Here is a 24,627-nt window from a genome sequence, read left to right on the forward strand (position 1 = left end):
TAGTCTGGAAGCCCCATAATTAGAAATGTATATACATAGGAAATGACTAATATCTAGGCAGAATTAGTTATAGGCAAGCATTTCTTTCTTGACCTCTTTTCCCGGCTTCTTCACTCTCAATATGACCTCAGATACATTTCCAAAGAAAAGCATGCCTGAAGTATTCCCTTCTTTAATTGTTGTCTTAAACTCTTGCCTATCACATCGTTGATGAAATCCCCATTTCTGATAAATTTAATCTTATGGTTTTATACTGAAAACTTTCAGTTCTTTTCTTTCCAATCTTCAATTCACCCCTTCTAATTTTTCATATAATTTGCCAGGTGTTGTTTATGCTAGCAATTCTAATGAGACTGCAGTCAACATTAGTCTCTTGAGTGTATTTGTTTTCTTCCTTCCTCACCTTTTTCCTACCATGTTGAGATTTTTCAAGGAACAAATGGCAGATAAAGTACCTAATTTTATGTAAATGGGAAAATATGAAAAAAAGCCCCCTACCTCTTGTTGCTTCATTCTTTTGTTTAAAATCCGATTTCAAAATGTGCATCCTTTCCCTCAATTACTTTTAGCTGTTCAGCTCCTTTATGTGTGCTTTTTGTGTCTAGGTAAAAATACTATACCTTTAACCATGGGTTATGAAATAAGGATAATAATATTTTTTCTTGGTTTAGGTCTTAAGGTCTTTATGTCTCTGCCTACCTTGATTTTTATGTCTACTGTGTAAAAATAAATATGATCTAGATGTTGTGGGATGTAGATCATACTAAAAACAAACAAACAAACAAAACCAGTAAATCCTGAAAAGCGCCCTGCAGAGAGGTGTTACTGTATGAGTAGCAGCTCAGCAGCTAGGCAAACACGGAAAGCTTGATGTTATTTTCGGACAGGTCACTTTTTTTTTTTAAAATCCTCCTAGTCAAATTACCTGTCTACTTTAAAGAATAAATCATTCTTTGGTATGATTTAATAACACCATACTTTTCTAAGGTAGATAGTCAGGAGTCTGCAATCTGGCAGTATCAAAAATTTACTGGCAATATATCGAAGAAAGAGACTTTGAGGAGAAAGCAAATGCATCTTAATGAATGCCTTACAGCTACCTGAAATGCATGAGTACCTTGGCCTGTATCTATTCAGTAGCCCAGCAACAGTAAGACTGGGTCAGGGGAAATTAGTTGTCAAAACGATCCATTTACAGGCCTGGGTTTTTTCTCTTTTGCAAGAAACCAAGCCTTTGAAATGCTCTGTACAAAATACTTTCTGGTTACAATGTTATTAAATTCATCATTCCTGTTATTAACTAAGCTACCAAATCTGTAACCAAGGAAACCCAAACACAGGACAAACACTACTTTCTGTCTTATGCTATAAGACTAGTTTCTGTAAGAGACCTTAACAGTTACTGTGCAGCACAAAGCAGAGCAACTTTGCAAAGGGTTATTTTTTTTAGACTTTTATAATAAACCTAGTGGACTTCACAAACACCCCATAGTTACCTAAGCCAAACAAAAGATCTGTTACAGAGAAAACTAGATTAAGATAATTGGCTAAAAATGTGCTTTAACAAGGCAATCATTATCATGATATGCCTACCAAGTAACAATCTCTGCCAGTGTGTCTGTCTGAAGTAAAATTTTGGAAAGTCTTTTTGGCATAAGTTAATGAAGCAACATAGAAAACATGTAAGATAGGTGTTTATTTTCTTACAGTTTATAATCATGTTGTCTCCAAAACATACCCCTTTCCTGTCTTCCTCCTGTTTCTCAGTGTAAAAGGGGTGCTAAAACATTCCTGTTCCAAATATGAGGGGAGTATTACTTTGTTATAGAATTGTACAGTCTATGTCAGCCCTATACCAGGATAATTCTACTGTTCTATTAATTCTGTGTATGATTAGTGCCTCCTCCACAGTGAGACTGAGAGAAAAGGTAGCATGTGAGTCCAGACATGGGTTTGATCCCCCAGTAGCCTTGGGAAAATCTCAGAGGCCTTCTTAATCTTTGTAAGGGGATAGTATTTGTGTTATTTGCCACCAAACTCTGACATCAGATAGATCATTTTGTTAATGTTTGTATAACATTTTAAGAACAAATCAAGCTATCTGAGAACATTATTGGAAGGAAAACATAGCAGATGTCTCCATAAACCTGATTAGTGAAGGCTGTCAGAGAAAACCAGAAGATAAAGTTGGTTCCTACCTGCTTGTCCTCCAGTATTATGTAGTTTTTACTGTTTCTTAATTTTAAAATGTACAAGGGTTATTTTAATTATGTAGGAAATGGCTAAAAATGCTCAGCTCGACAATGATAGCAAATAGCAGTGGGAAGGAAGAGGAAAATGTGAACAAGTGCCTCAATAACTGATTCTATTTGGTAGCAGATTCAGTAAAATTATGCATTAAGGCAATTATCAAATGTTTACTTGGCGTGATATTTCTCAGACATGAGGCAATAGGGCAGCTGTGACCAGGGAATCACTGGCAGTTATTTCAAAGGATTTATGATGATGCAGGGTTTTTTTGGCAAATCTTATTTGTAGGGGGAGAAAAGGGGCATTGAGGATTAGTGATTGATGGTTTTCATTTTACTATCTTATAAATTATTGGAAAAACAAAGTTTCTAAATTCTACATTAAGAAAAATTACAGAAAAGGTACAGTAAGTGATAACAATGTACAAAAGTAAAAGGTTAATATATTTTCAAGCCAGAAAATGGCATTATGATCATCTAGTGTTATCTATACCACAGAAATAATTATTTCACTGGCCCCATTGATCCTGTGTTTTCAATGCACTAATAAAGAGATCCTATTGCAATGTAAGTGTTACAGAAGCTAATTTTCTTTCCTTTACGTGAAAGCTAAGGTATATGGTTGACCTCCACTATATCATAGTATTTTCAGTCAATCCAACATCAAGTATTTAAGTTGCTGTATAATCATTGGAGAGAGATAGGTACCTATGCAAAGGCTCCTAAACTTTACATGGTCTGGATCTCTCTGTGGAGACCTTCAAAATAGTTGCTTTTTCCTGTCAATTATGTCAGAAACGTACATACTTACTCTAGGAAGATGTGCTCATTATCCATTAAGTTATTGCAGGATGGAAGCCCTCATGGAAATACAGTACAGAAATACACTGTTTTTAAAGGGGAGGCATAAACCTGGGATCTTGTTAAAGAAATAGTCTTAACAGGTTTTTGCTTGTTGTAATTGTAGTTTAACACAACTATTTAATTGCACGTTGTTTGTGTTCATTTAAAGGGTATCATTACACAGTCAGCAGAATCTAATGACTGTATCCAACCTTGGTGTTATCTTTGGACCAACTCTGATGAGAGCCCAAGAAGAAACCGTGGCTGCTATGATGAACATTAAGTTTCAGAATGTCGTCGTTGAAATTCTGATAGAGCATTATGAAAAGGTAGAAAGATATGATTTGACTGTTTTGTGATAAAGTGGAACTAAGATCTCATTTTCATTATCATCCTTAGGTTCTTAACAATAAGAAAACTGGCACTTGGAGAAGGTAGAAAGAATACATTCTTCTCACCCTATGCTATGGATCTGTATTCCTAGCAAGTCTTTTGTGGCTGTGCAAGGTACAGATCCAAGGCATAATCTCCCATCCTCTGAATCTTCACTTGAAGATTGCTGTGTCCTTCTTATATCTAGAAACAGAATGAGGTCCATAACTTTGCTCCAAGCTCCTCCAGCTCTCTCTTGCTAGCAGTGTATGAAGGTTCAGTTTGTGTGAATGCATGGATTCTCCTCGGAGTGCATCAGGTCAGAGTCTTGACCATTGCTGCCCTTTGAGGATATGCCGGCTCCACAGTGGAGATCTAGTCCCCACTAACGTCATCAAACCCCAACCATCCGTCAGTTCCTCTCTTCATGAGCGGCATCACTGTGGATCCTCAGCACCATCCTCCATTTCTGTGTGCTGTCATTTTTCATGTGTGTAGGTGCTAGATCAAAAGTAAAAAAGGCAAAAAGAAAAAAATAAAGTATTTTAGATGAAGTTTTATTCATATTTACAGGTTTTAAGCCCATCAGATCTTTGTGATTTCAAAGTTATTGAATACTCTGGAATACACAAACTTCTGTAGGTACTTCTTTTGCTTTGAAGAAAGGCATGTCTGTGACTGCCTGGTTTATTTTGTTCGCTTCAAAGAGACCAGTGATAGCAAAGGTCCATCTCAAGCTCTTTCCTGGAACATTGAATAAGAACTGTTTCAGGGCTTGAGAAGGAAAATCCATGAAATCTTAAACACTTACAGTCACTACCATGGCAAGTAGCAGCTTCACTGAAAAGCCTCCTCAGATTTTATTTTCACACAGAATCGCAGAATGGTAGGGGTTGGAAACATACAAAAACTTTCACAGGAACACAGGAAAAAATTCAATCTTTTCATAAAATTTAATAAATCTATTGCTTCTTGGGCAGGAGTTAGTTGTAAACATGTATTGTATGTTTCACAATTTAGACTGTTAAGCACTTCACAAGGGCTAGAAAATAAAACTATTTAAACACATATTTTATATAATTAGTATAAATTTTAAGTACAGCTCGGTATTGTCATTCTTGGATTGTAAAATGAGATCAGAGTAAAGCTTATATTCTGTGAATTAGCAGCTTTGTAATGTATGAGACTACTACAGCATTAATTACAGGTGCAGTGGTGAGGAAAACAAAAGGATTAATAATGGAAGTGTAAGAGTACCAATGTTGTTTATGTGATTTATTTTCCTTTTTTTTTTTTTTTTTTTTTTTTTTTTTTTTAAATCATTCAGATATTTCACACTGCACCAGATCCCAATATTCCTCTTCCCCAACCTCAGTCCCGGTCAGGTTCAAGAAGGACAAGAGCAATTTGTCTCTCCACAGGTTCACGTAAACCCAAAGGAAGATATACACCGTGTCTAGCAGATCCTGACAGTAAGTTTGTCGTTAACTCATTATCTTAATTTTTATGTCTTGTCTTTTAACTTCCCTGAGTAATACCCAATAAGTATTGTATTCTAGTAATTACAAGCATAACAGATGGGGGTTTGTCAGCTTTTTAGCCTTTGTGAGTCACAGCTGCACTGTTGATGACTGCATTCCTTACTTCTGTCAGATGAGGAAGGATGTTTGGTTTTGCAACACTTGCGTCTTGTGTTGCAGACAGTGTTCAAAAGTCTTTTATAGTAGACTTCATATTCTAATCTAAATGTAGTCTGCTTTGAAATTCTGAGGAGTTCATTATATGAAGTTCACCTCATTTGCTTGTAAGATTGTTAAGGTTGGGGAACTATAAATAGAATCTTTCCTCTCCTTCTGTAACGAATGTAATGTAGTCAAGGTCATGAGATCAAAACCATAACTTGGCTTTTTTTGCCTGCATGAAACTGTGGTCATTGGTTAAAAGTTGGCCACTGCCTAGATTTGCCGAAACCACTGGTTCCTCAAGGAGATTTACATGAAACCGGTACACTAAATTAATCCACAGTTAAGGTACATCTGTTCTTGAGGACCAGTAGTAATTCTTAAGTCTGTAATGTTAGGAAGCGTATCTGAAATATACTCTTGCACAGGTGCTGCATTTTCCATAGGTTTATATTACATGATTCCTGCCAGTGAGAGTTTAAATACTAAATGAGAGCAATAGCTGCCTACACATCGATTGCCAGTGTGAATGGCATGGAATCCCAAGTAGGAAGTTACAGAGGAATCATCAATTACATTTACCAGATGAGAAACTAGGCAAGTTTCAACTGTTTTCCTCTGTGTAACTGCAGCGAATGGATACCAGCATAAAAAAGGATCATTTCTGTGCAAGTATTTTACAGAGCATGTGCAAATCCGCACTTCTTCATTCAGTCTTGTGCTGGCGGCTGGATTGAAACTAGGTCTGACCCAGGGGCTCTCCACTTGTGCTTCACTTATTAGCTCAAGCTCAGCACTTGCTACACAAGTTCCAGTTAAAATCTCACTTGTCTGGAAAGCCAAGGCAGAAGCAGAGGTATTCTCCTTGCCAAATACCTCTAGGTGTGGCAAGAGAGAGCCTTGGCTTCTGGTGATAGCAAACGCTGAAGTACCAGATGGTTTTAAGTCATCATTGAAATGAAGCATGGACTCTTAACTATATTGCAGGAAATTAAGGAATTCTGTATGGCATGAGAAAATGAGGCATAGGTTTCAAACAGGTCAGAATGATAGAAAATGATAGAAAATGTGTCTGACAAATTTAGGCTTCAGCCAATCTTGCAATTTTAAAGGGACTAATGGTCTGTAAAGGGGCAAGATGGAGGACAATCTAATCTGGAATACCAGAATTCTGGCCAGAAGTGGGCAGAACACTCCTGATTATTGTACCAGAGGCGCTGTGGCTGTCAAATCCACTATACAAGGCACTGGTATTTGTGACCTTATCTGTAGTATTGTGTGTGGTTATGGCCGCTTGTTGACAAGGTTATTGAAACATGTGGAGGCAAAAGCGGTTGTATCATGTTGGTATCTTGTAACTGCTGTGTGGTTGAAGAATATATATTCTGTGCTTCTTGTGAAATCTGTTAATTATATCTCCTAGCTTTTGGGAACAAATCCTACTAGAAACCAATATATGACTCACTAGACTGAATCCAGTCTTCAAGATAATTCAGCCCTCACTGTATTACAGGCCAGTCCTTCCTCCGTTCTGATGAGTGTTCCTACCTTTATATCATCAGATAACGTTGTTAGGATATTCCCACTGTTTGTTGTAAAAGATTATTGGAAATAAGATCAGTACAAAGATTGTTGTGTAGGTAGCTAAATTTCTGTAATATCACTCTAATAAAAGAAATTAATCAAATGTTCAAGCTGTAAGGAACGAGTTGTTGTCCTTCTGCAGGATAGATATTTTATGATAGGTATGATGATTCAGAAAATAGGATATCTATAGATAGACTTATGGACTAGTCTTAGACTGCAGAGATCCTCAGCAGCTTGGTAACCAAAATAAAAATTCATTCTTGTGCCTGCAGGCAATGCAGTCATGCATTTAAGAACATAAATGTGACAAGTACCACATTTGCCTTATCATGGAAATGCATCCAGATGCTCACCACAAAGATACTGCAGCATTGTAACTGCTGAATTTTCTAAGGATATTTTTATTGCAGCAGTTCTTTGAAAATGCAAACTTTTATGCAAAATAGTTTATCCTGCACCCCATTATGTTCAGCAGCTCTAAAAAAATATCCACAAAATGCAGCTCTTAGAGGTTAAAGACAGGAATATGTGTGAAACTTAGAGTAACTAAATAGATATTTTGTCTTAAGGACCACTGCCTCTGAAACCACAGATTAATGAATTTGATGACAAGTGAGGTACAAGGGGCTACAGGTGGCTTGAGAGAAATGCACGATTGGGAAATGTAATTATTTTTTTTGTTTCCTTCTCTATCCCCTCCCCTCGTTCCTCCCTAGGTGACTCGTACAGCAGTAGCCCAGACAGCACTCCCATGGGCAGCATTGAATCTCTCTCTTCTCACTCTTCCGAGCAGAACAGCACTACCAAATGCGCACCCTCACAGCCCAGGGAGAAATCAGGAGGGATTCCATGGATTGCCTCTCCCCCTTCTTCTAATGGCCAGAAGGGTTCAGGCCTCTGGACTACAAGTCCAGAATCCTCATCAAAGGAGGATGCAACCAAAACAGATGTGGAGTCGGACTGCCAAAGTGTAGCTTCTGTCACTGGACAAGAGAATGCCTCTCCACCAACAGACCTGACCAAAAAGACTTCTTACAGTCTGTCTGGGCTGAAAAGGTCTTCAGCATCTTCCATCAGATCAATTCCATCAGCTGAAGGTAATTTCCAAGGTCTTTTTAGGACAACACTGTTTACTGTGAGGCATCAGAAAAGAAGAGCTGCATCTGAAAGCTAACGATATCCATTAATCTTTTGTTTTTTAATTTTTGTGGCATGTTCTCTCCATTTTCAAACGGCTTCTGAGATATTTCCATTGTTTGTTACCTATACAGTTCATACAGGCTAAAATCTATCAGTGTTCCTCAGAATCAGAATTTAGAGTACTCTGTCCTGCTGCACCTTACCTAGACCACTGACTTGTAAGGAGATTGCTTGTTTGTAAGAAGAGTTGGTAGCTATGGTTTATCACTCTGTCAAAGGAATGGTTCGTTGCAACATGATTGATACTGATCAAAGCTAGCATTTAAATTTAAAAGCACTAGACTTAACATATCTATTAAGTAACAGTTTGACGTTCCTTGTCGATGTGCCTGCTTGTTTTTTTTTTTTTTTTATTGACAACAGCATCTCTTCAACTGACTGAAATAAGATTGAAGGAAAGGTGGGATTTTTTTGGTTTTTGTTGGTTTTTTAGTTACAGATTTTACAGTCAGTGCCTTTAGTTGAGATAGGACTGGACAGGTGGGATAAAAGGCAATCCCTGGCATGAAATGTATGTCTGAAACCCTGCTGAGGGAATTGCTGCTTCATTCTGCCCTACTTGCATGGTTTGTTGTCCAGTACTGCAAGTAGGTAGCTTGAACACAAGATTATGGCTGAATGGTCCTGTGTATGGACAAAATATGCAACAACCACAAGTTTGCAAACCAAACTTCAGGAATCCAGTTTCAGTGCACAAGTTAGGATGCCAATCTTCTTGTTCAGTCAAAGAAGGATGCTGCTTTGAAGAACACCCTCAGAGCACCTAAGTTGAGCCTATGTTCCAAATAAGCCTGTAGATAAGGCTCCTTACAAGACAGAAAAGGTTAAAAACATAGCTTCTTGATTTAGTTCTGCTAAATGCTAAGTGAGGTGGAATGCCTGTGAACCCTCGCTGTACCTCTGCGAGTACGAGGTGATACTGCACTACACTGACAGCTATGAGGAAATTACTTTACAAGAAACACCTTCTTGAAATCAGTATATTTGCGGTGTTTTGGATTATGAATATTAACAGCCGGCACTGAAGCAATGAGCTCCGGTGGACTGAGTGCAAGTGCTGAGTTTGCCGCTGAGTTGTCAATAGTATAAATAATAGAACTACAGGTTCGGTAAATATGTGGTTATGTGCAAAGTCCTAGAAGTTTAAGAAAGTTCTCTCCCGTCTGCCCCCCATGGAGTGTACAAGCTTTTTCCTAAAAATTCCAGATATGAATTCGTGTTATATAAACAGTATTAATAATATAGAATAATAGTTATCATTAACAATTTATAATATATAATAATACTATAGAATAGCAATAATATAGGTATTGTTTTTATTTTGGGGGAACTCATATTATGACAGCTTTTAAAGCATTATTAAGTATCTTGTTCTTGGGAATAAAGAAACACAGAAGTAGATGCAATTATTGTCTTGCAGAATATATATGCAAACAAGGCAGCAGTCCACAGATAAATCAGCTTAAAGGGTACGTGTGGCCGTGCCTTGTATTCATTAAAAAGACTTGTTTTATATGCAGTAATCTGTACAGCTATAGATATGTTTTAACAAATTGGTTTTAGTAGCAACTGTTTTAGGCAATTCATAATCATAAATTCCTAAGTATTTTTTTAAAACTGCATGAAGCTTCTGTGGATACTGAAATATTAATTCTTACAAATTAACCTGGTCTGATTTCATAGTGGATGCTCCTTTGAGCAGGAATCTGGACTAGATTACTTCCTGAGATCTCTTCCAACATGAATTTTTTTCTACAATTCTATGCAATGTACTACTTTATAAATGTTGTTTTTGTTGTCACTTTTTAGTGAATGTACTATCTAGCCATTTAAGTACACTGCAATGTTTTTAGCCTTCACAATTTTAATGTCATTTCTTCATTCTTGCTGTTGGTCCTTTTCTCCTGGCTTTCTGCCTGAAAGGCTGTTTCTTCTCTGCATAGTGAAGTATATTTTCCGCCTATTTTGCCTCTTAAAAAAAACAAAACTACAACAAAAAAATACTTTGCTTTGTATGTTACACATGTTGTGAAACAACTTCAAATTAGCTTTAATATTCTCTACAATTTGGTTGTTTTCTTTAGGTCACAAAAGCTGCAGTGGATCTGTACAGAGCTTATCTTCAACAGATACCAAAGATACACCAAAGGCTCCACCAAACCCTGATTTGCCTCCCAAAATGTGCAGGAGATTAAGATTAGATACTGCATCAAGTAATGGCTATCAAAGACCAGGATCTGTGTAAGTCATCAAGTCCCTTTGGAGATTTGTGTTGTTACCGTGTTGTCTACTATAAAGTGATCCCAGAAAGCTTCATAACTAATTGAAAAAGCATCTATGAATATTTATTTGAATATTTCTGTATTTATGAACTACTTATCTAGCTTCATTCAAATTGTAAACAAAGGAGACACGGCACAAAGTCTGTTGAAGTCAGTTGAAAGATTCCCATTGACTTCATTAGACTACAGAGAAGGTCTGTAATAAAGAAATGTATATTTGGAAAGTGATTAATATTATTAACTTTGGTTCTCCTGGAATGTAATGTTTCAGGGAGCATAAATGCTACTTACTGTCTATGCTGTTATGTCAAGAAGATAATCAGATCTTATTTGTGTAAGTCCAAAATTGGAGAAAGGAAAAAACCCCAAGTTTCTGCTCTGAAATTTCTTCAGTTGTATATGTTAAATAGTTGATATCTTTGGTTTTGTTTGGTTTTTTTTTTAGGGGGAGGGTTATGTTGAAAGGAGAATCATTCTAAGCTATAGAGGTTACAACTTAGTTTGTTGAGATTTGGGTTAATAACGTTTCTCAGTGCTTTTAGCACAAACTTAAGAGTCAAAAGATCTTTGCTGTAATCTTGACTTTGACCCAGAATTTCTCTGTCCCCATGAACAAGTGATTTCCAGATCTGCAGAGCACCAGGAAGTTCTCCAAATACTGCAGGACTCGACTCAGCCTCTCCACGTTTTAAACTGGAAGGAATCACTGTAGTCATTTCACAGACTGTTATGCTTAGAGAATCCTGCACAGCTCAGAGTTCCAGAATGGTAGTGACAGACTGGCAGTAAAAGCATTTCCAATATTTCTACTAGCCATCCATGAATGGAATTTTAAATATAGGCTGTTGAGATTTCCCTTGCTGACTCAGCAAGGCACTAGAATGTGTGGAGGTCATGCCCCAATAAGGTTATGCCCTTAAGAATTCTGCTAAATAGGGACTTAATTCAGCTTTTGAATTTCCTCTGTTTCTCTAAATGAATAATGAAAACAATTTTTAAAATTGTGTCCGTGTCTTTAAATGATTAAAAGTGAAGTTAGTCTGTGTGTTTTATTAATGAGCAGAGTATAAAGCAAGGTGGTGCTTTATTTTCAGAGTGGCTGCAAGAGCCCAGTTATTTGAAAGTGCTGGTTCACTTAAACAAGTTTCTTCAGGACGGTGAGTGCTTCATAGTATTTAACAATTTGTAAAATCCTTTCTGTTTTGCTGGCTTCAGAGATAGAAATAGAAGTTTTGGAGCTTTGTTCTGTGTGTTTTGGACAGCATCATGTGGCACACAATATTTTTGTCGTTTATTAAAATCATCCTTGTTCCAGAAGAAAACTAAATCTAACAGAGAATACCAGCCTGTCTGGCTATTCTGTCACCTGGGGGAATTGCAGTGAGAGATGCTCAGGTTAGTGATCTGCTTAAGGACACAGCTACAAGATTAAATCACATAATTTAAATTACAATGAGGATGCTGTACTTATTCCATACAGCTGTTTGTACATACATGCTTTCAGCAGAGTAGCAAACATGGTAATTAGCTCATGTAGGCAAGTCCTGAAAAACAGGTGCTTTAGAAAGTTCAGGATTAAGGTGATCAGGTTTCCATTCCTTCCCATCACGCTTTCCATGCCTTAGTATCTGTCTGGAGAAACAGTTACTCGTGCTTCTCAGTAGTGTGCAGCAGGAATTATTTACATTTTCTTTACAGTTGCATGCATGAATTTGGTGGATTTGATTTACTCATATTAAGTTAGAATGTTCTGAGAAGTATTCATCTAGAAAGCAGTATCTTCGATACATTACTGAATGGCCTACAATTCATAGGCTAAGGCGGATAGTCAAATAAGTGGATGTGTGAAAAGTCTGTCTCTCTTTTCACGGTCCCTGCATTTCAAGTTCTTTGAGACAGAACATGTCTTTTTGTCCATCACTTTACTCACTGATACCAGGAACCGTCAAGCTTACTGGAACTTTCAGGCAAAATTAAGTTCAATAAAATTCAATAAAATTAAAATTAAATAAAACAAAATGTTAATCCACAATTTCAAAAGTAGTAATCTAAAGTAGCACAGCTGTAAGCAAAGATGCCAACGTGTGCCAGCATGTGCAGCAATGGAATATAGCTGTCCTCTCTGACAGATCTAGCAGGGATGAGAAAGAAGCTGACCTGCAAAGGGCCACTCATTTTGTTCAAGAGAAGCAGCTTCCATGAATCAAGGCTGTTCTCATTTTTTGTAGGATGTGAACTGTAAGGTAATAAAAAAGAGGGTGGCAGAGGGGGAAGGGAGATGAAAACAGCAGGACATTAATTTAAGGAAGTAGAAATGAAGAGACTGGAATGTTCTTAAGCCAGTGCCCTAAGCTGAGAGCCATGACTGCTTCTGCAGTCCTGCATCATTTCACCTCCACCACCATTCGTTCTTTTATTTTTTATTGCTCCCTTCTTTTAGACTCTCCCCTGTTGTTTCCCCAGAGCCTGTGCCACCTGTATCTGTATATAAAAAGCATGTAAGAAGCAAAAATCTGTCAAAGGAAAAATGTAGCAGTTTGATAATGGTTATGAAGAGCAGATAACAAAGCCAAAAACGCTGAAAGGCTTAATAGCTGCTCTACTTCAGCCTTCCTAAGAAAGCAGAAGAGCAACAGTGACAAGGAAAATGGAAAACGAGAGGTCAGCAGGCAAAATGAGGAAGAAATAAGAAGTAGCTCAGCTATTCTTATAGTGCTGCTGGAGTCTGAGGAAGATTTTGCAATTCAGAGCCAATTTTCGTTTACCTCTCGTGCGTGTTATGAACATGAAGGCTGATTTAAGACCTTTGAATCGTCTTTTGCTCTGAAGTATGTAGGAAACATGGTAATTACATCTTGATCCACCCAGCAGAAAGGCCTTCCAAGTTCATAACTATTATCTAATGAATATATACAGGACAGAGTGTAAGACAGAGAAACAATGTTTAAGCTGTCTGGTTTGATACCAGAAATACTCAAGCCAGGATAGTGTTGAACTCTGTGCAGGGGTAATTTACCCTGCTAAAAATAACTAGTTTTGAAATTTTAAGCTACTACTTACCTATGCATTACGGTATATAAGTAGCTTCATTCCTACTTGAAGCATCTGTTGCCTGTTGTGGTGATTTGTACGGTAGGCAGATCAGAAGTACCTATATGGCTCTGCAGTCTCACATTGTCATCTGTATTCCAGCAGATAATTTTGTACTCAATGCTTTACCACCACAGTGGCCTGGTCTTACTTAATTCCTTCTTCCAAGTAGTCTTTGCAACCCTGCTTTCTGACTTTGTATAATGCAGTATCTCTGTTCCGAGTGTGTGTGTCCGTCCCTCACCGTTTGTTTTTTTAAAGCTGGGACATTATTTGACCTGGCTGTTTTCTCTCCTTCTATACTTGAGTACATGCCCCCATAGCACTACCAGTTTGAACAGATTTCTTTTAGTCAGAAAGAGAATGAGAGGCCACAGTACGTGTTTTAGCATTGGACAGGAAAGACCAAAATGTTACACCCTGTCCAATCTGTGCTCTTTTTCCAATTCCAGAATTACTTTGACGTCTCAGTCTTCCCATTCCTTCCTTCCAGACTTCAAGTTTATCAGTCACCCATCTCCCAGACTGTGGTATTAAGCTACTGAGACCAATCCCTATTGCTAATCTAGTATGCACTTGAAAGAGGAGAAGGAGTTTTCTTACTGCTTTCACAAATAGTGCAGTTATCCAACAGTCTTAGAAAGGCCTGAGGTCTCTTTATTGCAGCTTCTGTACAAAAATGCACCAACACATAATCCCTGACTCTATGTTTTCTTGACTTTGATTTAGAGGTACACAGCAAGTCAATATGTTTCTCACATAAAGTGAAAAAACTGCAGCATAAGAAGGATTTTCATTAGAAAAGAATGCCTAGAAAAACAGGAAAGAGGAGTTGGTGACAGCAAACAGCTCTGGCTTGGCAGCAGGATCTCTAGTTGCTGGGATGGGTCTTTAATAGTAGGCTGGCAGTGTGAAGCCCTGTAGACCCATGCTCCCCTCCCAACTACATTAAATATCCTTTCCCAGTCATTTTTCTGTTTTTAATTTTGATGCTATATTTTGCATTTCCTTAAACACCTGGAATGCCTTGCCCAGCCCAGCCCAGTGTCTTTTTACTCAGTCAAGCTGGGCTGTAAGTCTGCCATCTCCATGAGTCTATAAACCTTTCTTCTTCCTGTAGGATAGTGTTAACTGATGAGTCATCTGAGAGAGACTCGTGTTTTCCCTCATTCATTCCTCTTCTGGCTTCTGGCCTTTTCTTGCTAGACTGAAAACTCATTAGGGCAGGAGCATACTTTTAAAGCTTATTTATAACTTTAAAAATAATTGTTGTTGTTGTTGTTGCTATGTTATTAAAATTAAAAAGGCCTCAGGTGGTGTTGACTGCGTGTAGTCGAGCAAAATAGTTTATGATCTGATGAGTGCTAACTCTTTGACTACTAGCATAAGTTTATTGTTATGGGTTCAAAACAAACAATAAAAAGTAGGGAAAGGGAAAATGCATTTTTTCTCATCTGGAGTCTATGCAGTGAAGTTATGGAAAGAAGGAGGTTCTAGAAAATGTGGGTACCATTTTCTGAAGTTGTTTTTTTTCTCTGCACTAAACAATATGAATCACACTTTTCTCAGATTATTAGCATCACCTTAAGAGAACAATAATAGATTATGGTGGTGTTATCACATCCCTTTTAACAGCCTTGTTTGTAGGGAGAAGAGCATTAACACCATAAGTAAGAATGTCGATTTTCATAATCACACGCAAAAAAAATGCCCAAGAACCTGCAAGCCCTTTTCATTGCTAATGCTTCTTAGCAGGATAGGATTGAAGTGAGTAATAACTAATATGAGAACGTAAGTAATCAAATTGAGTCTGGAGGCAATAACCAGGGGCTTGAAAATTGCTCCAGAATTATGAGTAAATAGTCATAGAATCTGTCTCTCATATGATCACACACAGTTTGTAGATAACATTTGGGTGTAATTACTCTGTCAGGAGCCAGGTGGTGGGAAAAATCCTGTAATTCATGAGCTTCGGAAAAACTGACTTCTTTGTACCTTGTGTTTGCTTATCTGTCTAAATGTCAATGCTGAGAAGCTTTCTCTTTGCAGAACTGAGCAAGTCAGAGTCCATGTTTTATCATCTTTTTACTTTTAAGGTAAACATACTTGGATCAGGTAAAATCAGAAGCTAAAAAACAGGATAGTTTAGTAGGCATGAAGAGAATATAGAAAAAAATTGCATTTGTTTTTCTTAACTTTTTCTAAGGGCACGAAAAACCAACATGTCATATTTCAATAATAACTTAAATAAATCTGCCTCACATTTAAATATTGCTGTTCTGTTTTATTATTGCCTTTAATGTCTTTTGTCACTGTATTACTCAGATGTCCCGTTCTTAGCATGGAAAACTGGCTTGGTAGTCACGCCACTAAGTAAAATCAGGTTCAAAATCATCCCCGTGCTTTAGTAAATTCATTACCAATTCTCTTATATTTGTTGCAACTATAATCATTATTAGCAGTTACTCTACTGTTTTATATGTGTAAAATCCGTGATTATGCCACACAGGAAATAGCTGTTTTCTCAGACTGTTACCGATCTGGGTCAGTATAATTAGATCATGCGTAATGCTCTTTGTTATATCGACTTTGAAGAAAAGTGAATTTGAGATTGAAGAATTCAATTTAGTTTGTGTGTGACCTTCAGTAAAGTCATCTAATCTCCCTCTGTATATTTCAGTATATATCATGCAGATTATGTATAAATTTGTACGTATTATGTAGAGTAATGAAACTTCACACTTGTCTTGTTGACTGTAAATAGCAAGTTCTTCATAACAGTAGAAACCAAGCAGTTGTCCTGGAAAAAAGCTGAACAAAGCAGTCTACACCAGCCAGAAAGCAAGCCAGCATTTAAGCAAAGTAGACAAACGGGTCCAGTGCTCATGTTGTTCTAGTTAGCAGTGGGCATGTATCCGGAATGACAGTACTGAGGGTTAGAAATATTTTCAACATCCTGAAAATAGGGTGCGCTTGGATATTGACTCAAAATTCTTTACCTCCTCTGAAAATCTAGGCCTTGATGAGTCAGTTGTTCGCGTAAGTTGAAGGCAAAATACATGGCTTGGTCTAGTCATAAATCAGCTTCAGATGTTTTACTTCAGAGGGAGCAATCATTTCTGGAAAGCTCCCATATACAAACTTGGGAATATGTCCATCCACTCGTACCCTTGTAGAATTCAGGTGGATGATGGTGTGCTAGTAGTATGAGGCCAGAGTAGAGGGATGCTCTCTGCTCCCTTTAGGAAGTCTGTCCCTGCTTAACCTCACCAGAGGGCTGTGGAACTCCAAAGGTGAAGTGCCATGGGCCCCACTGGCAGTACACAAAATAAAATATACTTCTTATGCTAATGCTTAGGATGTGGGACTATTACTAATCTAATTTATGACTTTGGGGAGAAAAGACAAAACAGATTACATGTCACTTGCATATACACCCTCTCAAAAAGTATGCTAGAAATTTTAAACTTCACCACAAGTCACATACTGGATCATTGAGATAAATCCTGGCTGGAAGGAAAGCTGAATCAGTAAAACCCCGTCACGTCATACAAAGGTGAAAAAATCAAAAAGTTCATCTTCATTTGGTATAATGTGGGTTTCCAATAAGTTTAAAGAAACACAGAAAAACAGATGGATCGAATAAAAATTGCTTTGAATATATAAATTAAAGGAAAGGTATTGGGTAAAGCACAGGAATCTGGAAAGAACTCCCAATTTCCATCTTCATGTTCAGTCCTTCATTTTGTATTTTGCAGAATCATAGTGCTAGAAGCCATATCAAGAGGTGACCTAAACTGTCCTCCTTCTCTGGGGTAGAATAATTATATATCTAACTAGTTCTTTTACAGATATCTGGTAGTTTAAAAACAAATTATGTTTTTTTTAATGAACTTCTAGTAATGGGAATTCTTCAGTTCAGGGATTCTCTAGTTCTTGGCAGGTCCAGTGCTTCACTGTTCTAACCAATAGCGGGGCTTACTAGCTACAGATTAAGAGACACAAACTTAGCTGTCTACCTGTAGGTGTCTTCACGTCAGGTATTTTTTAAGTAAGTATTTTGTTGAATTTGTTGCACTCTCAAGTAGGCATCTACTGTACCAGAAGCCAGGCCTGGAGGGTCTGTGGAGCTAGGTATGTAGGTTGTTTATAGACATCTAAATTTAGGTGCTGAAGCTGAAACCTACCCCAGACACCTAATTTAAATCTCCCTTGCTGCAATTTAAATCTACTTAAGTCCTTTTTGCCATCAGCCTGGAGAACAGATTTCTCCTTTTTTGTCTCCTCTTTACCTTCTGTGTATTATATTCTTCTCTAGACTGATCAACCATATTTTCTCAGAAGTCATGTTCTTAGACCTTTAATGATCACTTTTGAATTATCTCAAGGCAGTCAATCACTTGCTTCAAGCAATATGCTCAGTTCAGTACTCATTTGAATGACAACTTCAACTAGAATGAAATAATCCTTTTAAAAGTTAAAAATTATATACCTCTTTAAACCTTTAAGTAGGATGTTGGTGTCTTTTCCACAATAATATGCCTGTTAATTCCAGTAAGCTTGGAGTTATTGTCTGCTATAATTCTGCTCCTCTGAACTACTGTGTAACTAGTAATTACCATCCTGTATTTGTGCAACTGATTATTCCTACTCTTCACAGGTTTTAATTTAATTTCTTTATACATTTTTCCTTGTTATCTCATTTATTGCAAGCCTTTATTTTTTTTCTTTCAGACAAGCAAAAGCCATGTATTCCTGTAAGGCTGAGCATAGTCATGAGCTGTCTTTCCCACAGGGGGCAATATTTTCCAACGGTGAGATGTTTTACATTCTCTTTCTACATTAAAAAAAATATAAAAACTGAACTGTATCCACAAGATAATAGAGCATAATTCCCCTTTCAACTCAGGTTTTGCCCTGATTTTTCAATTGTTTCTGAATAAACACTGTCTAAATAAATAAGCAAAGCATATATGGGACCTTTTAACAGTGTTAATTTATTGTAAATATGTTTTGTTTGTCTGGCTTTTGTTTTGGTTTTTTTTGCAGTGTATCCATCAGTGGAACCAGGCTGGTTAAAAGCGACTTATGAAGGCAAAACAGGACTCGTTCCTGAGAATTACGTTGTCTTCCTCTAGTAATCTTTAGTGGACAGCAATATCTTCATGGTATCCATGGTAACAAATAATAAGCACTATGATTTTTATCTGACACAGATATGGGATCAGCCCGTTAGCTGAGTGGTAGATTTCCTTCAGATACTGCAGCTGCATGTTACACAGCTCCCTATCAACGGAACAGAATGTAATGAAACAGTTAACAGTTTCTGTACTGAAGACGGTACTCTGTTTAAATAACTTCCATTGTTTGCAAAAGGTTGTTCTGTTCTTCTTTTATGGGTAAGGAACACTAGAGCAATAAAATCAAAAAAGTTGCCATTTAGCTGCAGACCTTCAGGTCCTACGATGTTGCTCACAGAAGTGTGAAATTTAGAGGCAATGCACTCTGACATTTCTTGCAATCTATAGTTTTTAATATGGAAAATTGTATTTTTTTTCATAATGTAAGTGATGTTTCTATTGTGATCTGAATTCTCCCTTAGAAAACTTGATTCTAAAATTTGTCCTAATCATTTCAAGTAAGAAATGAGTTTTGTAAATCAGGAGTTTTAACTTCTGTTAGTCATTGAGATTATAATATGTTATAGAATTTATGCAGCTGATAATGAAATCAGTTTATACACTGCCTGAGCAGTAAGTGCTATTTCAAAATGTGATATGTTAAATGAATGTTTCATTCAAATACTTCTTAGATTTATTTCCTCCTTTCTCTATCAGTACAGGTAATATTAACAACTTTTATTTCTATGATACCCATCATCGGGACAATATTCTCAGTGTATCTCAGAACTACAGCTGTAGAAAACAAGGGGGTACTGAATCTGGAATGACTGGTAGCAATGTGAAGTGAGCAGTGAAAAACAGCAGTATATTTTGAAATCTGAGATAAATTGTAACTGAGTCCTTTTCCAACTTCGTCCATCGCAAATAAGACAAATGGCCTGTGAAGTAGCTAATTTTATAAGCTATGAATGCTGAAAGCTCCATGTAGCAGTAAAAGTATTTAGTATTATTTCTGCTGACTTCTGCTAAGCTATTTGACAAAGATTTCTCCCTTTCCACAGAATAAAAAAGCTTTACTCCTTAAAGGTTTTGTAAAGGCACATTGATTGCTCCTGACAGGACTGGAAAAAAATCCAAACTCAAAATAACCCAAAGCCATAAGCAGCTTTCTAAATCTGAGCATCTTTCTTGCACACCTTGAGGGAAAACATGCACTGCTTGCTCAGCTACTTACCCTGCATGATTGAAAACCAAGGTATTTAAGCTCCATTCTTCGTCGTTAATGCTGCAGAGAGAATTCACTGTTTCATAGACCTATCTAGGCTTAGATTCATAGACCGATCAAGGCTTAGTTTTTTTCTTCAGTAACAGAAATCAATATATGTCTTCTGTTGATTTCTAAGTTGTACACTACTTCCAGAAAGTTTAAGGAAGAACTTCTGCTAGGACTAAACACATAAATAATATTTTAATTGCTTCTTTTTTCTTTCCATAGCCTTTTTCTTGTTTAAATTAGTAAAAAAGAGTTATTGTCAACATAAAGAAGCAGGTCAGAGCCTTCTTGTATGTAGTGCACGACTTCTGCAGAGCAACTCTGTTGAAATTCAGGCTGGTGGCAAAAGCCTGCAGGATCCTCCTTCTTGCTAACTAAAGTGTCAGATGGTGATCAGGGGAAGAGAGAGGCTGTCAGAGCATACTCCCAGAAATGGTCTTGCTTTTCAGAGGGGGAGTCTGGGTAAGACTGACTATGGGCAGTTGAGGAGAAACCCCTTGAATTAGTGACTGAGTGATCTGGGTTGTTTCTTCATGCCAAAAAGTTTAATTTAAGTCCCAAATCACACTGTTCTCAGCTCATTGTGATGAAAGGTTGCTCCAGACATTGTCACAGGTAGTGAAGGCAGACACATGTGTGCTCATCTAATTTGCCCAGAGCAGATGTGAAAGGAAGCGAAGGTCTCTTCTCATCAACTGATCCTTTCTTATTTTTAAGGCAAGCCAAGATTTCTTTGTGTAAGCTATGCCTGAAACTGCCATTGCCCTGAGAAGATCAGCATGGTTTTGGTTCTGTTTTTCCTGTATTTCACAATCCAAAAACTGCAGGATGACCTCTTACACCTCTTAGGAGGAATTTAATTGTTGTGAAATTCTTGAGGAACAGTGAAATAGAAAATGCTTGCTTTTATTTGCTTTAGCCTGATGTAAAAAGAAAAGGGGAAAAGTTAAGCTTAGGTAGTCTCACAGCCTGTGTATATGTCTGGGTATTGTCCAATATCGTGTTTTGAAACTTGCTGATCTGAGTGCAAGCTAGAGGACTCAAAGATGCTAAGTTCATTAAAAACGTTGTAAAAATGCAAAGTTCATTCACAGATTAAGTAAGTGGAGTCTGTAAGTGCTAAGGGAAAGGTTGTAGGAAGAGCTGGAGAAGTCCCTGTGGAGAAGAGGTGTTCTGTCTATTCCCATGCGTTCATCTCACATTAGAAACAAAACTGAATTGCAGAAGACACCTTCATAAGAAACTGGATCCCATTCGTTCTGCTGCTCACAAAACAAATCTATATTTTCCTCTGTAAGACTCTGCACCTTTTCAGGCTCTTCTTCTGAACCAGCCATGACGAGCACATAAATCATTTTAAAGTAGCTTAGCTTGAAAATGGCATTTCCGTCTGAAAAAGGTTATGCCCATTCTTAATTACAGTTAACCACTCACTCTCAGTGGGATGAGTAGGGGTGTTCTCATTTTTTGAAATATTTGGTTTTTTCTGTTCCTGTCTTCTGCGGTACATAACAAGCACTTTCTGTATAATCTCACTGCTGGGTTGTGGATGCCCTAGCTCTTCCCTGACTTTCCAGGAGGGAGTTTATCTCTACAAGAAGCTGTACAATGAACTGGAAAGTTAAGTAACTAGGTGTTCAAAGGCTGAAATGGGGGAGAGGGCAGCACCAAAGCTTGTCTAGCAATGATACTCTCAGGCCTGACCAAACATTCCTTCTGATAATTGCAAAGGATCAAAAATCCATATAACATTTAAATGAAGATATAATATCTTGATAGTGCCTTAACAGAAAATTAGGCAAGCTGAACTAAATTAGTTCATAGTATTGATTTACTGGGTTTTTTTAATGAAAGTCAGATTTACTCTACAAGGAAAGGTTGCGCGATTTTTTTAATTATAGCTATTATTATCCTTCCTAAAAGGTTGCAGTTTTTTTCCAAACATCACTGTAAAACTCAAGGTAGATGACACGTTGTGATTGCTGTTTGTTTTGTGAAAATAATGTCTGTACCTACAACTTATGTAATTAGCCATGTTTTTAATTTGTTAAACATTTTGATACATGTTGCAGCACAACATGAATCAAATTAATAGTGTGAAGGACTGATATATTGTATGATAAATATGTAAAGTATATTAATATTTTATATTCACACTTTTTATTAATGATGATAAAGATGAAAAAATATTTTTGCTGTAATTCCTATGAGATCAGTATTAAAACGTCCTTGCCATATTTTGGCATTTAGAGTTCTATGTAACAAAACTCTTAAATTAAACCATAGCTATCACTTATGTCCCTAACTAATCTATAAAGCTCATTGTTTGATTATTTCTGGAAAAAAATGATGCACAGATTTGCTGATCAGCACTATTCTATGATAGTAATAGTAACTTATTTTCCTTTTATGTATTTTCTGGTGCTAATCTCTAGTCTCTACTTGTAATTGGATTGAGTTGTAATGTGCCTTTAGGAATGTTAGGAGTGGAAAAGCTGCAAAATTCAGCAGTTCAGAGCAATAATTACAACAACAACAAAAAAGCATTGTATGGCAGTAATTGGATTTTTTTTTGTTACATTTCTTCACTCATCTATTTTCTACTTAATAAGATTGCATCAGAAAAAATAATGAAACTAAAAAGCATATTGTTCTTTGTACTTCTTTTCCTGAGGCAGCAGTTTGTGCAATTTTGTATTGAGCAGCAAGAAGAGAAATCCCAGCAGGGGAGCACATCCTCCAGACTGGGGTGGATCTTCTGCACTGATGGAAACTCGCGAAGCTCTCGTGAAGTCAGAGGCAGACCTTTGGCAATTTACAGTGAGGGTTTGCTACCCAGAAGCCCCAGAACATAAATGTAATATTCTGTTAATGGGGTAACACAGGATACGGCTTGGCATTGTTCGTTCTTTCAGCAGAGTGCCCTGTATGAATCATTCAGTTACCAGAGATCAAACTATAGGCAAAGCTCAATCTTGTTCTTCGTGGCCACACAGCCCCAACAGCTGCTGCTGCTGCCACGGCCCGTCCAGTTACTGCTTATGCAAAAGTCAGACTGTTGATCAGGATGTTTCAGTACAAGTTGGGAGGTCTCTCTTTTTGGATAAGATTTTGCATGGGCTTTGGGAGTTCACTTTGTTTTGTTTTAATTAGGTGCTTGGTATTAATTTAATTAGGTGCAGCTACTAATTCAGTGTTGTAACTCAGTCACTGATGATCATAGCATTGTTTTTCTTGTCCTGTATGTGGCAGTATTTAATAAGCCATTGGATTATCCTTGTTATTTTAAATATAGGGAATGGTGCTTCAACCCTTGGATGTCTCAGCTGAAAGCTATTCTGCATCTGAGCTTTCTGCAAGTGTTTTATTGGAAGTTGTCCTTAAAGTTCTGGGACTAAAGTTAGCACCGTGATCTCAGCACTACAAGAGTTTCTGTTATAGCAAAAGGCAAAGCAGCTGAACAGGGCACATGGATAGTTTCAATTTTCAATCATATTTATGACAATTTCGGAGGTATTAGAGTTTATAGGGGTTACTTTAGATACTATATGGTATTTTAATAGGAAGGTATATACAATCAATATATATATTTAATAAAGTCCTACTAAATTATCTTATTGAACTCTTTGTTTATTTTGTAGTGTGGTTTCAATAATTATCTGCACTCTGTATATATCTACATGTAAATAACAGGCATGACATGCATAAGATGACTTGCAGACATAATTCTATGTTGTACTTTACACTGTATTTCAAAAACTTGAAAAATCATTTTTCAAAATAAAAAGCCTTTCTACACAAACTGGTTTCTTTATTATTTCTAAATCTGGGCTCTGGTTCAGCCTTTTTACCAAGTAATAAAACTTCTGTGCTACTTCCATCCATGCTTGCATTTTTCAATGGAAGTTTCACCCATGAGGATGCCTTAAGTAGAGGACGTTGTTCCAGTGTTGAGCAACAGGCATGTGTATGAATACTAGACAGTAGTACGTCACCTGCTGTCCTGGTCACGTGGAAGTCTCCAAAGATGTGGCTTTTGGGGAAAGGGGAGTGACAGCTTTGCACGTTAGGTAACAAGAAGCACAACCCTGGTAGATCAAAACATTGTTGATGAGGTCTTTGCCCTTGAAAATTAGCAGGTGGGCAGCTCACGGGAGGGGTCTTTGGTGACCCAATTCCAACAGCGCTGCCTGTGAGGGAAGTAATGTGAGTGGAGTGGTTTCTGCAAGTTTCTTTGCATCCCTTTCCTAGCATTTCTCCAAGGCTTTTCACCTCAGGGACCTGCAGCTTTCCTAGCCCTTAGGAGAGGGTTATTTTCCAGTGCCAACTGTGCCTGAGGCAAGGGGAGATGTGAGGTACCCTGCCTCACCTTTCTCCTGAAGGGATTCCAAAAACCCAAGAGGCTTTTATCCTTCTGAAACAATTGAGCTCTATTGCGATATTAACTAAAAATAACTCTGTTTCTTAAACAAGGAAGATGAAATTAGCCAGCTGATAAACTCTTTCCCTGTTCACTGTGTGATTAGGCTTGGATAGTGCAGAGAACTGCTGCATCACGCCGAGGGAAGGTGGATCCTGCTCCCGCAGGCCTGGGCTGCTGCCTGCCCTGGGCCGCTGCCAGCTCCTGCCTGCAAGCCCCGGGCTTGCCTGAGCCTCCCTGAGCTGCCGGCCTTACCCAGGGCACGTCTGCCTCTCACCTGGGCGCTGCACCTGCGGCTGCTTGGGATATCAGACACAACTGAAAACAAAACCGTGGCCCTAAACAAAAAGTGAGTTAAGTGGAGAAGGCAAACATGGACCGGGTGGAGAAACAGCCTTTCCCTGTGTTGCTTTCTAACAACTGCTCCAAAGTGAAACTTACACTTCACAGCTCTCCCCACTTGAAGATTTTAGAGATGAGGAGTCTGCTTCTAGGAATCAAAGTCA

The 24,627-nt window shown here is 37.7% G+C and overlaps 1 protein-coding gene across 2 annotated transcripts in view; it reads left to right on the forward strand.

Annotated features, from left to right (window-relative positions):
• ARHGAP42 (Rho GTPase activating protein 42) overlaps window positions 1–23,501 on the forward strand; it is a 178,663-nt gene extending 155,162 nt beyond the window's left edge. The window contains exons 18-25 of one of the 2 annotated variants that reach the window (XR_012658683.1): window positions 3,262–3,421; window positions 4,792–4,936; window positions 7,450–7,830; window positions 10,018–10,174; window positions 11,310–11,372; window positions 18,040–18,119; window positions 18,355–19,683; window positions 19,924–23,501. Coding sequence is in view for 1 of the 2 variants with exons in the window: in XM_075081816.1 (XP_074937917.1) it covers window positions 3,262–3,421; window positions 4,792–4,936; window positions 7,450–7,830; window positions 10,018–10,174; window positions 11,310–11,372; window positions 18,040–18,119; window positions 18,355–18,443 (1,075 nt within the window). In the remaining variant the exon portion in view is untranslated. Of the gene's footprint in view, window positions 1–3,261; window positions 3,422–4,791; window positions 4,937–7,449; window positions 7,831–10,017; window positions 10,175–11,309; window positions 11,373–18,039; window positions 18,120–18,354 lie in introns of both variants that reach the window. The other variant, XM_075081816.1, reaches the window with a different exon arrangement.
• Window positions 23,502–24,627: the final 1,126 nt, after the last annotated feature.

This window comes from Phalacrocorax aristotelis, chromosome 1, assembly GCF_949628215.1.
Source record: "Phalacrocorax aristotelis chromosome 1, bGulAri2.1, whole genome shotgun sequence".
NCBI lineage: Eukaryota > Metazoa > Chordata > Aves > Suliformes > Phalacrocoracidae > Phalacrocorax > Phalacrocorax aristotelis.